This window comes from Prionailurus bengalensis, chromosome D4 (genome assembly GCF_016509475.1).
Source record: "Prionailurus bengalensis isolate Pbe53 chromosome D4, Fcat_Pben_1.1_paternal_pri, whole genome shotgun sequence".
In the NCBI taxonomy this organism is placed as follows: domain Eukaryota; kingdom Metazoa; phylum Chordata; class Mammalia; order Carnivora; family Felidae; genus Prionailurus; species Prionailurus bengalensis.
The window spans coordinates 43,794,158-43,812,611 of record NC_057359.1 but is presented as its reverse complement, the minus strand read 5'-3'; the positions used below and the strand labels follow the sequence as shown (position 1 = coordinate 43,812,611).

The window sequence follows — 18,454 nt, the reverse complement described above, 5'->3', positions numbered from 1 at the left end:
TTAGCATCAACGCCTGTCAATGGCATAAATGAAGCTATGTACTGCCTGAAACAACATACATCAATTATCATCTAAACTTGCCAAAGGGATCATACCTGAATGTCATCAATCCTCTGGATCCAGGTGTCATTTTGAAGGAAATACAGAAGATAGAGACGGAGAAGAACGTGTTGAACTGCAGCAAGGATGCAGTTGTAAGAAAATATTCTAAGAAAAAATTGTAAGGAAAAAAAGGAGAGGGGGAGGATGGAGGAAAGCCTGTATATTAAGTGATATTATTTAAAAAGAACCCAACCCTGTGAAAGACTAAAAAAAAAAAAAGAAAAAGGTAAGGGAAATACAAATAGTGTCTAGAGAAGTACACTTAGGTGGTAAAACTGTAAGACAATGCAAAGAAGTGATTACTATAAAAGTGAGAATGGTGTTTATTTTTGGGGAAGTGAGGGGTTTCTGGGATGGCTGGAAAAGTTTTATTTCCTGTCCTTGGTGGTGGTCACAAGGGCTTCACCTACAATAATACATTAAGCTATTTTTTTAGCAAGTAAATTGGATTGCTGGCATGTAAATCTTGAGTGGATTGGCACATGAATTTGCTGTTTTCTGAACTTAATTCTCTGGCCTTTCCATGCTTTATTTATGCTACCCAATACCCATTGAATAAAACTCCTTCAGAAGCAGTTTCGATGCTTGCGAAAGAAGAATGCCAATTGATATGAGCAGCTTTGGAAAGTTACTATTAGCAGTGAAGTGGGTATAGAAAACTTTGGGGAGGGGGTGCCTGGGTGGCTCAGCCGGTTAATCGCCCAACTTTGGCTAGGGTCATCATCTCACAGTTTGTGAGTTCAAGCCCCGTGTCTGGCTCTGTGCTAACAGCTTGGAGACTGCTTCGGATTCTGTGTCTCCCCTTCTCTCTGCTCCTGTTCTGCTCATGCTCTGTCTCTCTCTCCTACAAAAATAAATAAACATTAAAAAAAGTGAAAAAGAAAATTTTTGGGAGAAATTTTGTTGTAATAAGAAGTGGAGTAGTAGCTAGAAAGGCATTGGGGTCAATGGATTTTTTTTTTTAAACAATGGAAGCACAGCATGTTTGTATACTTATGGGAAGAATTGGTAATGCAGGAGAGAATAAAGGACAGATGCTGGAGCAAACTCTTTGAGTAGGAGAAAATGAATACGACCTGTTGAATAAGTCAAAGGACTAATCTTAGGGAGGTGCACCTTAATTCATCCAGACTAATAAGATTAATATAGGCAAAGATACAGGCAGGTTGGTAAACTGTTGATTGAAGGTCTTTCCTGGAAGCATCTATTAACTAAGGACAAAAGACATCATCGAGAGGAGGAGAAAGGAAGCATTGGACATTTAAGGGAAGAAGATATGTACAATTGTGTGGAGAGTGAGATTTGGGGTAAATAGGGTGGAGAGGGACAGGCCTAAGAGCCCATTGGAGGTGTCATGAATTTTCAGTGACAGCAGGCATCATGGTTGTGTTTAGGGGCTAAGTTGCAGTTCTGGGATAGGCAGAAAACTGGATGCAATAGAGACTTGGGTTCTGCCAGATAAACCTGGCAAAGAGAAAAAGGGGCCAGATTATTGAGAAGAGTTCAAGGAACTGAGAGGCCAGGACACTGTAAGGTCATCTAAGTGGATACTGAAATCAGCAAAAATTATCCCAAGAGTAATGTGGGAGAGACAAGCAAGTCTAAATCTAAAAAATGAGGTCCAGCACCCTATCTTACACAAGACCTCTGGAAGCAAGAGTTGTGGGAGGAAGCATAAAATTCAAAGCAGCTGGTTTTAGTGAGGCAATAATTTCCAGAGGTGATAATAAGAAATAAGTATTATACCCCCCCCCCCCCCCCCATTTCCAGGCACTGTTGTATATGGGGTGTGAGGGAGAAAACAGTCATCAGTAGAGAGGGTTGCAGGAGGACGCTGTATACTTAGGGGAGAGCCAGATTTCTTACAGCAGGAAGAAGAAAGGAACATTTAGCATTTGAGGGCACACAAGATTTTACTAATAATAGACCTGGGGCTTAGTGGTTAGATGTGTTTAGATCTCACAGCTAGTGAGACAGGTGAAGATGGAACCCAATGCTTTTTCACTACACCGAGTCTGAGTCCTAAATATACGGCTTTTAGCCACTGAAATAGACCTACATGAGCAAAAAGAATGAGAGATACTAAAAATCAGAAAGCGCGAAGCTGCACAACCCTGCAAGATACTTTTTGCAGTTACCCAAGAGCAAAAGAGTCGCTGGCAGCGCAATGCAGTGTGGGTCTTGTAGTGTTTCGTCTGGGTCTGACGGAAAGGGAGGGAGAGAAGGGCGCTTTGCATGGCGGGAGATACAGTCGGCCGAGGAAGTCCCTCCTCCCCCGGAAGCAGGGCAGCGCCGGCGTTTACCGCCTTTCCGGAAGCGCGGGAGTCTTGGTCTCTATTACCTTCGCTTAGGCAGTTGTACCGTAGTACCGTTAGGTTCTTCATTTTCCTCAGACTTTACGGCCGTGTGAGGTGAAATGGCTCCGGGCGAGAGAGGAACAAACGGTGGCAATGGAGGGGCCGCCACTACCTCAGGCTGCCCGTAGGGAGGGAGCATGAGGGGCCTCTGAGTCGTTTGGGCCTGCCCTTAGTTCCTTTGCAGTAATACTGCCTACCGCGAAGATGAGCTCGGTCTGGGTCACCTCTTTCGAGAAGGAGCATCTTTGGATGTATCTGCAGGCGCTCGGCTTTGAGCCAGGCCCGGCCACCATCGCCTGCGGAAAGATCGTGTCTCACACGCACCTCGGAGTGTAAGAAGCCTCGGGCTGGCGGGGCGGGGGAGTCCGAGCCCAGACGCGTTGGTGTGACCCACCCTTTCGCGGACCTGGCAGGTTGATGAATCGAGCGGTCGAGCGGTTACTTTGTGCCAGCAGTGGCTACAAAGCCCTTGCTCCCAGTGGCTGCCAGCCTGGTGGCAGAAGCTAATAATTGTGGGACCGTGCCGGGAGCGCTTTGTAGGGGAGCAATGTCTGCAGTTGGGGCAGAACTGGAGGGACAGCTTAATTCTGCTTTAGTGTTGACGTTGGGTGGTCTGTGAAGTTGAGGGAGGGGTGGCAGTGGAAGGGTGTGGGAACAGTGTGTTCAACGGCTTTAGGACTCAAGGGAGCCTTTTAATTTTAAGGTGGTTCTTTATAATTTTTACTTTTTGAATTAGCAAAAACTATTTTTTCTGTAGTAAGCAAAAAAAAAAGAAAGGTAGAAAAGGGTATTAAGTTGGATAGTAAAAGGACCTTTGTCACTGGTATAATAGTTATCATAAATCTAAATACTTTATGTTTCTGTGTCTGAATTTACCAACTTTAGAGTATTATCTTACCCGCTGTAGGCCAAGAGAAATTTGAGATACATAGGCTATTTCCTGTCCTCAGTCTTTTGACTTTTCTGATTATTTGAGTTCTTAGAGCGGCAGTATTTATTTATTTTTAATTTTTATTTTAGAGAGAGCGTGAGTGGGGGAGAGGGGCAGAGAGGGGGAGAGACAGAGAGAGAAAGAGAAAAAGTGAGAAAGAATTTCTTAAGCAGGCTGCATGCTTAGTGCCCAGCTGGACTGCAGGGCTTGATCCCCTAACCGTGGGATTAAGACCTGAGCTGAGATCTAGAGTCAGACACTCAACGACTGAGCCACCCAGGTGCCCCATAGATGTCCTCTTTAAAATGCTTCAAGCATGAATGTACCATCGAATTTATTTAAAAAAATTTTTAAAGATTTTTTATTCACTTACGTTTATATATCGTAAAATTCATTGTTTTTTTAGTGAAGTCCTAGGATTTTCTAGTTTCTGTGCAGAAGTAGTTGTGTAACCGCTTATAAAGTTAAACATATGCTTAACATATATGATCCAACAATTTCATTACTATTTGCCCAGAAGATTTGCACTTTGGAAAAATCATTCTGGTTGTATTACAGAGAATGAATTAGAGGGGGAATTAGAACTTTGCAGTTAGATAGGCCTAAACTAAGGCAGCAATGAGAATGGAAAGAAAGTGTGATTCATTCAGTTTGTTTATTCAACAGGTATTAATCGAACCCAGTATTGACCTAGATATACAGTGGTGAACAGAATAGACATAAATTTTTCCTTTACAGAACATCAGTCTAGTGGATGAACAAACCTTCATTCAACGAATATCTTTTTTTAAAATTTATTAGGCACATCGTTTAATGTCTCTAATTCTCTCTTCAAACAGTTTATCTAGTTGAGTTATAACAGTTATCTCACAAAGAAGGCAAGATAATTAAATCATAAATAGGTACAAAAGGCCAAGAATAGTGCTTGGGAATGTAAGTTCCCAATACATATTAGGACTTTTCTCTTTATTAGTCAACTTTGTAGATTTTTTTTTAAATTTTGTTTTTTGATTTTTTAAAATTTACACTCAAATGAGTTATCATATAGTGCAACAGTGATTTCAGGAGTAGATTCCTTCGTGCCCCTTACTCATTTAGCCCATCCCCCCTCCCACAACCCCTTTCATAACCCTCAGTTTGTTCTCCATATTTATGAGTCTCTTCTGTTTTGTCCCCCTCCCTGTTTTTATATTATTTTTGTTTCTCTTCCCTTATGTTCATCTGTTTTGTCTCTTAAAGTCCTCATATGAGTGAAGTCATATGATTTTTGTCTTTCTCTGCCTAATATCACTTAGCATAATACCCTCTAGTTCCATCCACGTAGTTGCAAATGGCAAGATTTCCCCATTGTATATGTATACCACCTCTTCTTTATCCATTCATCCACCGATGGACATTTGGGCTCTTTCCATACTTTGGCTATTGTTGATTGTGCTGCTATAAACATGGGGGTGCATGTGCCCCTTCGAAACAGCACACCTGTATCCCATGGATAAATGCCTAGTAGTGCAATTGCTGGGTGGTAGAGTCTATTTTTAGTTTTTTGAGGAACCTCTATACCGTTTTCCAGAGTGGCTGCACCAACTTGCATTCCCACATTCAACAAATGTCTTATTAAAAATTATAATAAGTGTCAAAGTGAAGACAACAGGGTACTATGTGAAAAAAATATCTGCTTTGAGAGATAAGGTAGGAGCTTCACTTGTGTTCGTTGAGGAATAGAAATATTTCAAGGACAAAAGTGTTGTTTGACATAGGAGTAAGCATGGGAATTTTAACTCTTTTTTTTCAACGCTAGAACATAGCTTTATGTGTTCATAGAAGGAGCATTCCTGTATATTTGTCATGAATTCCAATGCCTCACAGCTCCTTTTGTAATTGCCTAACTTCTAAGCCAATTTCTTTTTAGATTCTGAAAATAAGGAACCACCCAATTGAGATATCCCTCAGATCATTGTTGAAAATGTATTGAACATGGAAATATCTCAGATCCCTGTTCTAAATGTTAAAAATATTTTATATTAAAATTTTTGTGCGACGCCTGGGTGCCTCAGTTGGTTGAGCCTCCGACTCTTGATTTCAGCTTAGGTCATGATCTCACAGTCTAGTGATTGAGCCCCAAGTCAGGCTCTGTGCTGAGTGTGGTGCCTGCTTGGTCTTCTCTCTCATCTCTCTCTCAAAAAAAATTTATATTAGCACATAGAATATCCTTAGATATACTGTATTATGTTCTAGTGAGTTTGTGTTTTTCTCTTTTTGATAATGTCTTCAGTTTCCTTTGAGACCTTTCCTTTATAGTTATTTGGTTCTTTTGCTTTTAACTTTTGTTGATACTCCAGTGGCAAGCTGTTCTCTTTTGCACCCATGCAAATGACCTTTTTATGCTAGAGTAATGGGGGAGCACTCTCATAATTTCTTATCTGATAACTTTGGCAGGTTATTTCTTTTCCTTCTTGAGTGTAAACTTTAACTTTATTGGGGGTGTGTTCCATTTCTATCTCCTTTTCATTTATTCAGAGAACTTAAATTGCTTTTTTCATTTTCCATTCTACTACTCTGCCTTCACTGCTAGGCCTTTGAAAAATGGTGGCTGTATCTCCATGCCAAGTTTTCCTTGTTTTGCCCTGGAAGTTGGCATAGTGTAGCTTAAAATCCTACAGGTAGGCCATGGAGTGGAACACGGTGTCTGAGGTGGATCCTTTCATTCAGCAGGTTGTTGCTATAGATGAAGTTCAGAAAACTCTCCTCCTCTTGGCTCTGACAGTTCCTGAAGCCTCAATTTTCTGTGTCTTACCAGACACCAAGGGTTGAGACAGGGGCGTGAGGAGTAGACATCCATTGTACAACAGTGGCTGATGACTCTGGCCCAGTGCCTGCCATTGTGCCCTTATGTTAACTCTTGATTCCTTATAGCATTTCTTACAAGGTTTAGTTTGTTGTTGTTATTTTTAACATATTGTATTTTTTTTAGGCGTTGTCTTGATTAGCTAGGGAAGTTGGAAAAACCAAAACTTTAAAAGACTTGCTAGAATTACATTATATGATGGTGGTTCTGGAGTTAAAATGTAATGGTAAAGACATTGGACTTGGGTCAGATAACATACTTCAAATCACTGCTCTTGCACATCCTGGTTATATGATTTTGGGTAATTTTAGCAAACTAACCTCTAAATTAAAAAATCTGTATAATGAGAGTAATCAAACTACATTCTAATGTCATAAAATAATCCATGGTAAAGCAGCTAGCACAGTATTTCATGGTTGTGGTGAAGATTAGATGACTTATTGCCTGTAAAAGGCTTAAAATAATACCTGGGAAGTGATAAACTATTATTAGTTACTTTTATTATTATTCAGTAAATGTTGGTTTGTATCATCTTCACCATGTCGTAGGCCATAGTTTTCTCTTTACCTAATTAGGCTTTCCTTTTTTTGTACGATATTCTCATTGCAGTAAAGGAAGTTCTACCAGTTTTCTTCTATTTAATCTGTACTTTCAGACTCAGAAAGTAAAAGTTTATTGTTTTTCTTACTTATAAAAATGAACATGAATGAAAAATTAATTTGCCTTGACCTCTTGAAGAGAATTAAAAATATTAATTTGTGTTAAACTCTTACACAGCTTTTAATGATGTTTACTTTTATTAACTATTTCTTCTCCCCCTCCCCCCCTTTTTTTTTCCTGTTTCTATTTCTTTTTAAACTACTAGGAACATGTTTGACAAGCTGAATCGTGATGCCTTTCAAATCGTTTCTTATTTTTTGTTCCAAACGCTGGACCAGTCTCTCACCAAAGAAGTTTTCAAGTGAGTCAGGTTACTTTATTTTCTTTTTGTAGGTAGTCATTCTCTAATTTGAAAAGGGAGTATGCTTTGGTATAAACCAGAATTTCAACTTTGGCCTTTCACTATTATTTTGAACGGACGTCACAAAAATCAGGTGTGAGTCTTAGAAATTTAGTGTTCAAGCTTTGTATATCTGAGTGATTTTTCTTTGGTACTTATCTTAAAATCATTGATTATTTCATGGATAAGATAGATTTTGTTTTATAAAATTATTTCCTAACATTTTCATAATTATTAGGCGAAACATTTAATTGGTACCAATCTACTATATGGCTCACTTTGTCCTTACTTTGTTTTTTGCTGGATTACCCCCTGCCTTACTCCTTTTCCTGTAGGCAGTGTTACTTGTTTTATCTACTTTTACATTTAGATTTCTGTAAATCCTTATTATTTTTGTCGGTGATATACAAAAGTGTCCAATGCTGTAGGTGAAAATCATTCCTATTAAGCTTAGTCTCATGTTAGATACTGTTGAATATTAAATAGTTCAAGGAGGAGATAAAAATGTGAATACCCATTAACCTTGGTTCCAAGTTCTTTTGCATGTGATTTGGGTTTTCTTCGTCAGAAAAAGTGTTAAAATATGTTTTAATATTTATATTATGCCATTGTCCTCTTAAATAGAAAAGCAACAAGTAAATCATTTGTTTAGGCTTTGTTATTTTTGATAATTTATTCTTAATATTTTGTCTTCAGTTATGAGTGACCAGGAGAACAGGTATTTTTAAGACATTTTTTTGGAAATCTGTATCATTAAACTGTAGGGTTTTCTCTGCTAAATAAAAATAGATTTTCTGATTTTTTTTTCCTGATGATAAACAAAATACAGCTCATTTTAAGCAATTCAAGAAATACAAAAAATGTAAGGAAGGAAGTAAAAATCATGCCTAAACTCACCAACCAGAAAATATCACTGTTGACATTCCAGCCTTTTAGTCTATTTATTCCGTGCATACTTAATTTTTATATGACTGTAGAATGTATTTTATGCTATAGAAACATAAAAAAAAATTGCCTTAGGATACAAATTTATCAGGGGAAAGCAATAGGTAAATTTTAAAGTCTATTATTTTTGACTAAAACAAAGGCAAAACTTTTTAATAATTTTATATCTTGTTTAAACACAAAACAGTGGCACACACTGAGTATGATATGGATTATCTCTAGGAGTCAAAAGCTCTTATGTCATTCCTTCTGTACTCTTCCTGTGTAACTATGTTTCTGTCTCTCTCTCTCTCTCTCTCTTTCTCTTTCCAGGCTTAACGTACTAATTTATATATACCATCTTTATGCATTAGTCCAGTGAATCCATTGAGAGTGTGGTCTTTAGCTGATTCGTACTAATTTTAATGGTGATTCATTCCTTCACTTAACATACCTATTCACTGATGATTTACAGTAAACTGACCTTAGTCTTATAGTTATTTATAAAGAAAAAGACCCAATTTCTCACAAGTTGGTGTCTTTCTTTAGTTGAAATCTACAAATGTTAGTCTTGTTTCATTTAGCATTAATGTTTCTAGTGTAGGAAATAAGTTTCATGTTTAAAAATTTTGCTGAGTTTTTTTTTTTGTTGATATTTCTAATGCTTTTATATTTGCTTTTAAGGCTTTGTTGGCCTCCGTTTGACCAAAAAAGTGACACTGAATTCCGGAAACATTGCTGTGAATGGTTAAAAAAGATTTCTGTAAGTATTCTCTTTCTGGAAGATACAAACTTTAAGAAGTTAGAAACTACATTAAATTTTTTGTTCTGGCTTTATTGAAATGTAATTATACATTAAATTTTTGGAGGTGAAATCTTTTTATTTCTCTTAACGTTCACAGTATAATAGCAAGGAAATATTTGTTAGAATAACACTTTTGGATGGTTTTGGTTAGTATTCTATTTCTAGGAAATCAGCTTTATTGGCTAGATGCATTGGAAATAGGCTTTTGAGTTCCTAGGATCTTATATCATAGTTTTTGTTTAAAGAAAACTTTTTTTGACCGTAGATTATTTTAGCTTGTGTCCCCACATAGTATCAGTAATTGTGGCTTTATATTGTAATTATTTTTTGACCCAGTCCACCAAGAATTTAGAAAGATTCAAATAGTCAGCTTCTGGTTCAAGTGGACTAATCCTGTTCAGTTCTGTTATGCTACAAAAACAGTATGATATAAGTATAAAGGTTATTATTGATAAGGTCTTCAAATCATCTGATTTCTTTTTTCCATAGGCTGAATGTGGAAGTGGCTTTCCTCAAGTTGTTGGTTCACTATTTCTTTCTCCTGGTGGTCCTAAATTTATTCATCTGATGTATCATTTTGCAAGATTTGTTGCAATAAAATATATAAAAACCCATTCTAGAAGTAAGTTAAATTTTTAGTAGGATTTTTTTTGTTTTGAGTTTAAAATTTTTTTTGTTCTTCATAATATATGAATCATAAAGAGATTTTAATACAACAAGGTAAGATAAAAACATTAATTTACCTCAAAAGATATATAGTTAATATTCTACTGGTACTGTAGTTTGAAAGTTTCTAATGAATATAAGTAACTATTCAGATTATTTTTGTATGTTCTATTACAGGGATTGGGAAACATTTCCTGTATAAGGCTAGATGTTAAATATTTTAGGCTTTGTGGATTACACAGGTCTCTTTCTCATGTACTTCTTTGTAGTTTTTTTTAAAAAAAAATGCAACCCTTTGGGGTGCTCAGGTGGTTCAGTTGGTTAAGTGTCTGACTCTTGATTTGAGCTCAGGTCATGATCTCATGGTTTGAGTTCGAGCCCTGCAACAGGCTCTGTGCTGACAGTGCGGAGTCTGCTTGGGATTCATTCATATTCTCTCTCTCTCTCTCTCTCTCTCTCTCTCTCTCTCTGTTTTTCTCCCTTCCTCCCCGTCACCCACTCACGTCCCTCTCGGTCTCTCTCTCTGTCTCAAAATAAATAAACTTAAAAAAAGAATACAACCCTTTAAAAACATAGAAAGCATTCCTAGCTTGCTGACCTGACAAAACTAGCCAGAGGGCTAAATTAAACTTGCAGGTTATAGTTTGCCTCTACTACATTGTATTAAATGTTGTGTTGTGTGAGGTTTACTTTGGCTGCTATCAATGTGTTTAATTTTTTTGTTAGAAATTGCTGTTGTAAAGGGATTTGATCTGTTTCCTCATTCATGGAAACAGAATATTTGATTTTTAAGCTAAGACCTAAAAAGCATTCTTAAAAGAATGCTATTTGTAGTTTATTACATATGCTTTTCTGTTTAATTGGTTTATGCTCATAAAACACGGGTAAGAAAGTACAGAAAAGTGGATGCGACAAAACCCCATCCGTCTTCCAGTTTCTGCAGACAACCATTGCTGACATTTTATGTCATTTATTTTCTTTTAATATTAAAAAACTTTTTTATACATATTATTTCTATACATTTTAATTATTTTGAATAGGTAATATTTTTCATTATTCAAAATCAAAAAGTGAAAAAATTTATCTTTCACTTCTGTGCTCTACCTAGTTTGCCTTCATAGAAGCAAGCAGTGTAATCCATCATATAGGCAAATACATATTTATATATTATACATATATTTATACATATATTCTTTTTTTTAAATCCTAAATGGTGACATGCATTGGGTTTTGAATCTTGTGTTTTTCACACAACAGTATATATTGGAGATCATCTCATGTTAGTTCATAGAGCTTTCTTCCTTATTCTCTTTTTAGAACAGCATATTTGAATGGATATACCATTATATATATGTATAGTATATGTGTACATTATATGTATATATATATGTATTTCTTAATTTAAAAAATTTTTTACATTATATATATTTAATTTTTTTAATGCTTATTTATTTTTGAGAGAGTTATATAGAGTACGAGCGAGGAGGGTCAGAGAGAGAGGGAGACACAGAATCAGAGGTAGTCTCCAGGCTCCTGTCTGTGCTGTCACCACAGAGCCTGATACAGGACTTGAACTCACAAATCATAAGATCATGACCTGAGCTGAAGTCAGACGCTTAACTGACTGAGCCACACAGGCACCCCACAGTATATTTTCTAACTAGTCTTCTGTTGACAGACATTTGGCTTCCACCCCCCCCCTTTTTTTGTTTTGTTTTTGCTACAAAAACAGTGCTACATTGACAAGCTTTATCCGTATATGACTTTGTGTGTATCTGTGTATATGCACGTACATACACACATATACATGTATGGTGTGTGTGTGTATATATGTATATGTAATTCCTGAAGACTGCTTCCAGGGTCAAATTTCCAGATTTCTAATTTGCTCGTTATTATCAGATTGTTTTCTGTAGGGATTGGATGATTTATGCTTCTATCACCAGTGTACAGTGAATGTCTGTTTTTTCCAAAGGCTCAACAACATTGTGTGTGGTCACACATTTTATCTTTTCAGCCTGATAGATTAAAATGGAATCTCAGGGTAGTTTTAATTTGTATCTCTCTTATTATTTAGTTAGATTGAAAGTTGTTTCATATATTTAAGAGCAATTCATATTCTTTTTGCATTCTGTAATCGTCCATTTTTCTCTTACGTTACTGCTCTTTTTTATTATAGGAGTTCTTAATGTCCTTTCTCTGTGATGTGATATGTGAACCTTCTTTTTCAGTTTATATTCTTTGCTTGATTTTTAAAAACTTATACATGTGATCTTGCTGTATAAATATATGCATATTTAAAATTTAAAAAAAAATTTTTTTTTTTAACATTTATTTATTGTTGAGAGACAGAGAGATACAGAGAGTGAGCAGGGCAGGGGCAGAGAGAGCTGGAGACACAGAATCCGAAGCAGCTCCAGGCTCTGAGCTGTCAGCACAGAGCCCGATGCGGGGCTCGAACCCACAGACCGTGAGATCATGACCTGAGCCGAAGTCAGTCGCCCAACCAACTGAGCCACCCAGGCGCCCCTGCATATTTAAAATTTAATGCAACATAAGCATTGCTACCAGTTTTTCTTTTAGTAGATGGTCTATTCCAATTACATGTAGCCCAAACTATTTTATATGAAATACATGTGGTTGGATTTAGCAAGAGTTTACTGTGCATAAGACTTCTAAGCATGAGTTGTACTGTTTCTGATTGGAAGTAATTCCAGTCAACATGTTCAATCTCTGGATGACTTCTACATTCAGTAAACTAATCCCCAGTTAAATATTTAGAAATTAGGTTTCTTTGGAGTTAACACTAGGACTTGGATTAGTAGTGCTAAGTGCAATGAAGTGATCCCTGTTTTCCATTGTTCCATGCATTGGGGAACAGCATTTCCCTGTTTCCATGCATTGTTATTGTATTGAATCATCTTAGAGTAGGATGTGGACTCCGAAATGTTTGGATGGATTGTTCTCAGGATCTGCTTTGATCATTAGTAACATAGCTAAGAATTATTTGAGAAGTAGAGACTGGTTTTAGTTGGTTGTCCTATTAGTCTTACTAGGTAGAAAAATAAACTGATGGCAGCAAAGGTGGTGGTGTGATCTCACCTCATCTCTTTTAATTGATTTTCTTCCTTTGTTGTGAAAAGATTCTGTTAAGAGTAAGAAGTTCATGTATAAGAAAGTATTTGTTCAAGGCTGTATCAAGCTGTGATAATAAGAATTATTTGGGACAGATGGACTCTCAAAGTTTTTAATTATGTAAAAGAACTTAACTTCAGATACCATTTTTAGTTGTCTACCTAAAACTGGGTTTCCTTGTTTTTGTTAAAATTAATTGTATCTTTCTTGTGGATGTGGCATACCTGCTTTTAAGGAGTTGTTAGTTGTATGAGTTATTAATCTCTTAAAATTAATAAATTTCAACCTTTTTGATATCCATTAGCTTTAAGTCAAAGTTTTCTGTGATCTTATTTGTGTTCCATGTAGATTCATCTATACATTTTACAGAGACATTTAATGTAAAGCCACAAGATATGCATAAATGCATTGCCAGATGCCATATAGCACGCAATAGATTTTTACATATTTTGCAAAGAGAAGATTGTGTTATCCGAGAGTATCAGGAAAATGCACAGTAAGTAATACTTTGATAGATAGAAAATGAAATTTCCTTTCTTTTTGAGCAAATGTCATCAATATACTTTGAGTGGCAATAATCCATGCCTACCTCAGAATGTTTCCATTTTATTCTATTTTTTTAATTTTAATTTTTTTAATGTTTATTTATTTTTGAGACACAGAGAGACAGAGCATGAATGGGGGAGGGTCAGAGAGAGGGAGACACAGAATCTGAAACAGGCTCCAGGCTCTGAGCTGTCAGCACAGAGCCTGACGCGGGGCTCGAACTCACAGAGTTCATGCGAGATCATGACCTGAGCCGAAGATGGCCGCTTAACCGACTGAGCCACCCAGGCACCCCAGAATCTTTCCATTTTAAAGCCAGATAACTACTTCTTTTTTAAAAATGTTTTATTTATTTGTTTATTTTTGAGAGAGAGAGAGAGAGAGAAGGAGCAGGAGCGAGTGAGCATGTGCGCATAAGCAGGGAAAGGACAGAGAAAGAGGGAGACAGAATCCCAAGTAGGCTCCAAGTTGTTAGTGCAGAGCCTGATGTAGAGCTCGAACTCATGAACTGTGAGATCATGACCTGAACGAAAACCAAGAGTCAGATGCTTTAACTACCTGAGCCGCCCAGGCACCCCAATGCCAGATAACTTCTTTTTTTTTTTTTTTTAATTTTTTCTTAACGTTTATTTATTTTTGAGACAGAGACAGAGCATGAACGGGGGAGGGGCAGAGAGAGAGGGAGACACAGAATCTGAAACAGGCTCCAGGCTCTGAGCTGTCAGCACAGAGCCCGACGCGGGGCTCGAACTCATGGACCGCGAGATCATGACCTGAGCCGAAGTTGGACGCTCAACTGACTGAGCCACCCAGGCGCCCCCCAGATGACTTCTGAATAAAGTTTGTTTTTTGTTTTTTGTTTTTTGGGTTTTGGTTTTTGTTTTTGTTTTTGTTTTGTTTTGTTTTGTTTTTAAAGGAGGCTGCACACTCAGTGTGGAGCCTAGTGTAGGGCTTGAACTCATGACCCTGAGATCAAGACCTGAGCTGAGACCAAGAGGCAGATGTTTAACTGGCTGAACCACCCAGGTGACCCCTTGAATAAGATATTTTAAATTACAAATACTGTAAATTAAAGTTTAGAGAAAGGGAAAATATTACCTTAGTTTAAGAATTTAGGGGCTCCTGGGTGGCTCAGTCAGTTGAGCGTCCGAGTTTGGCTCAGGTCATGAAATCACGGTTCATGGGTTCAAGCCCTGCATCAGGCTCTGTGCTGACAGCTCAGAGCCTGGAGCCTATTTAGATTCTGTGTCTCCCTCTCTCTCTGCCCCTCCCTCACTCGCGCTCTGTCTCCCTGTGTCTCAAAAATAAATAAACATTAAAAAAAAATTTAAACAAACAAAAAAAAGTATTTAGTATCTTAGGTGTTTTTTCTTTTTATAACATGGATTTACATTTTTAAGCTGTAATTATAGCACTCATATTTTGTATCCTTTTTCTCTTCATATTTCATTTTGTAAATTTTTCCATATTGCCATAGTATATTGCTCATTTACATATTTACTAAAATTAAAAAAATTGTTTTTAAAAATTAAAACATTAATTTTATTTTTTAATTTTTAAAGTGTATTGCTTTTAATATTTAATGGTTTATTGAATATCTGTTAAGTAGATACTCCTTTAAGTAGGTATTCCATAGTTTCTTTAACCATTTCATACTATTTTATATTTAAGTTCATTCTGTCAACAAATTTTTATTTGAGTTACTTCTGTCTGCTGGGTATTGTTTAGCACTGGTCCTACAGCATTAATTAAGACCGGCAAGGTTCCTACTCAAGAAATAGAGTATGTTTAATTTTTTATGATTATAAACAACTCTAGTAAGGTAACTTTTTAAATGCTGTGTTATTTGTTGTGAAAGCTAGAAAATCCTTTGAAATCACCTTGAAACTACAATGTCGTCTGTCTTAGGTAACATTTAACTTTATCCCGTATGTATGTGATAGAAGCATTAGAGAGCAGGATAGTCTTACCTCCAACATTTTTACTTGAAGTCAGAGTGTCTATGAGCCAAGAAGTCCTGGTCCATCTCAACAGCAACCTCTATGTTAGATCACTCTATAACTCTTAAAGGACTCTAGAGTCCTTTAGCTGGCTGCTGGGTGTATTTGGAAGATTAGTCTTCAGAAGTCTTGAGCAAAGATAAGAAATGGGGGAAAATATCAAAGTAGGCTATACCAGTTAATTATAATGGAATTATAGTCGTCATTTATATGTTTTCTTACAGGTTGTCAGTTAAACAAGTACAAAATTTGAGATCAGAGTGTATGGGACAGGAAAACCAAATAAAAAAGTAAGTGACTTTTAGATTAGAGCTGAAAGTTGCCTTAGTTTAGCTCCTGGATTTTACTAGTAAGGAAACTGAGGGTCTCAGAAATACCAGTTAAAATAGTGTTATCAATAGCTACATGATAGGATTAGAACATAATTCGATTCCTAGTCCAGTTCTTCTAATTTATTGCTTTGAGCTAGAATTTCATTTTTGTTTTTATTGTTTATTTTAATTTATATATTTATTTGAGAGAGAGAGAGAGAGAGAGAGAGAGAGAGCGAGAGAGCATGCGCGTGCATACACAGGTAGGAGAGGGGCAGAGATAGAGAGAGGGAGAAAGAGAATTCCAAGCAGGCTTTACACTGTCAGCACAGAGCCCAACCTCACGAGCTGTGAGGTCATAACCTGAGCTGAAGTTAGATGCTTAACTGACTGAGCCACCTGGTGCCTGATTTTTGTTTTTAATTAGAATGGTTTTTAGTGAGTGGGTTTGTAGATCTGTTTGCTTTTTGGGTGGTAAATTACCATGTGATTTTTAAAGAATGGCTAATGAAATAATTTAATTTTTAACCAGAATGGAACCCTATGATGACCAAAGTAATATACAAGAGAAAATCCAAAAGGTGAGGCAACTTTTTAAGGGACAGATTTAATCTCTTACTTTTTCGTATGTGATCTTTACTCATTTGGACTCTTTATTTTGTCTTTATCATTTCTTTTTGTAAGACTGTTACTATTTTTTAAAACTCATAAGTGATATATTACAGTGTCAACAGGATGCTTCTAAAAAGCATGAATATAATTGAAAAATTAGCTTATAATTTGTAAGACTATATACAAAGGCAGTGTTAAATATTGTTAATTTAAAATCTTTCATGTCAGCAAGAAAAGTTGAGCCTGATTGATTGTAACTTAATCAGTAGTATTAATTTATCTAAATCAAATATGTTATCTGAAGGGAGATGGTAAGTATGGAAGAAAAATGAGAAGTCACATTGAGGCTGGCTTGGCAGTACGGAGGAGTCTGCTAGATAGACATAAATGATACGAGGTTTTCAGAGGTTGGCTTTGATGTGAGATTGGAGTGTTTTCTTAGGTCTTTGTGTGTAGATGAAATCTCTGTCCAGCTCCTTGTTCTGCTTTTATGATCACCAGGCTGCTTTGGGTGTTAATTTGGCTTTCCAGGCATTTTGTCACTGGAAAAGGTGAGTGCCCTCCTCAGGAAATAATTATTCATCCATTCAGTGAATTTTTTTTTTTTTTAATGTTTATTTACTTGAGAGAGGGAGAAAGAGAGAGAGCGAGAGAGAGGAAGAAGGAACATGAGTGGTGGAGGGGCAGAGGGAGAAGGAGAGAGAATCCTAAGCAGGCTCAGTGCCATCAGTGCAGAGCCCGACATGGGGTTCAATCTCATGAACTGTGAGGATCATGACCTGAGCTGGAATCAGGAATTGGACACTTAGCTGACTGAGCCACCCAGGCGCCCCCCAATTCATTGAATTTTTATTGATCACTGCCATGTGCCAGGCATTCTTCTACATATTATACCTACAGTAGTGAAGGAAAGAGGCAAAGTCACTCTTTTGTGGATCTTCCAACTTAGTGAATATGAATATTCCTATTACTGAACATTATATCTTTGATAGTAAATTTAATAGGTTGAGGTGAAACATGTTAAAGTTTTCCCATTGATCTCTCCTGAGTTTGTTTAATGTTCACTTTGCCCAAGTCCAGTCAGTTTTTAGCCATTGACAAGATAAAAGTAAATTTGATAATCAGATCCTGGATCTTTGTTCACCAAAGAAATGTCATCCTGTGAGACCTCTAGACCATGGGAAGACAAACACAAACATGGGTATAATTATTCTATTTCCCTACCTACCTCCCACTTTTATAAATTCTTTTGAGGCATTATATACAAACAAAAAAGTGCAAAAATCTTAAGTGTATATCTTGAAAAAATTTCACAGAGTGATACACCCATGTAACTAGCATATAGTTTAACAGAACATTACTCCAGAAGCCTCAAGCCCCTTTTCATTCACAACCATTTCCTCCCCCCAAAACTAAATACTTTCCTCCCTTCTTAAAGATTTATTTGCCTTTTTTGAACTCTGTATAAAAGGGAGCATATAGAATATATTTTTTTGTATTTGTCTTCTTTGACTCATGCTGTTTTATCCATGCTGTTATGTATGTAGGTCATAGTATGTTCATTCCCAATACTATGTAGTATTCTATTTTATGAGTATAGCACAACATACTTTTTTTTTTTTTTTTACTCTAGGTAAACTTTTGGGTTAATTGCAATTTTTGATTTTTACAAATAGAAATGTTATGAACATTCTTAAAAAATTTTTTTTTGTTATTTCAATTGAAGTATAGTTGACACATAATGTTAGAGTAGTCTCAGGTGTATAGCATAGTGATTGGACAACTGTGTTATGCTGTGTTCACCATAAGTATAGCTACTGGGACGCCTGGGTGGCTCAATTATTTGAGCGTCTGACTCTTGGTCTTGGCTCAGGTCATGATCCCAGAGTCATGGGATTGAGCTCCACATAGGGCTCTGTGCTAAGTGTGGAAACTGCTTAAGATTCTCTCTCTCTCTTGTTCTCTCTCTCTCCCTCTTCCTCTCTCCCCCTCTCTCCCTACCTTCCTCCCTCTCCCTCTGTCCCCTGCTGTAGTGTGTGTGCGCTTGCTTTCTCTCTGAAATAAACAAGTGTAGCTATCATCTATAAACATATATGAATTTTAATGAACATAGACATGTTAATATATGCCTAAGATTCTTTGCTTTTTTTTTTTTTTTTTTGAGAGAGAGCACACAGGTGCAGGCACACATGAGCAGGGGAGGGACAGAGAGAGGGAGAG

At 36.8% G+C, this 18,454-nt stretch overlaps 1 protein-coding gene and 1 pseudogene across 1 annotated transcript in view; one reads left to right on the top strand and one right to left on the bottom strand.

The window, feature by feature from the left end:
- Positions 1-2,335: 2,335 nt before the first annotated feature.
- Positions 2,336-18,454, top strand: part of HAUS6 (HAUS augmin like complex subunit 6) — a 38,837-nt gene continuing 22,718 nt past the window's right edge. Inside the window, exons 1-7 of the mRNA XM_043566226.1 lie at positions 2,336-2,791; positions 7,101-7,196; positions 8,844-8,922; positions 9,454-9,586; positions 13,114-13,261; positions 15,536-15,601; positions 16,155-16,203. Coding sequence (XP_043422161.1) covers positions 2,664-2,791; positions 7,101-7,196; positions 8,844-8,922; positions 9,454-9,586; positions 13,114-13,261; positions 15,536-15,601; positions 16,155-16,203 — 699 coding nt within the window. The 5' untranslated portion in view covers positions 2,336-2,663. The remainder of the gene's footprint in view (positions 2,792-7,100; positions 7,197-8,843; positions 8,923-9,453; positions 9,587-13,113; positions 13,262-15,535; positions 15,602-16,154; positions 16,204-18,454) is intronic.
- LOC122475100 lies at positions 5,538-6,517 on the bottom strand (annotated as a pseudogene).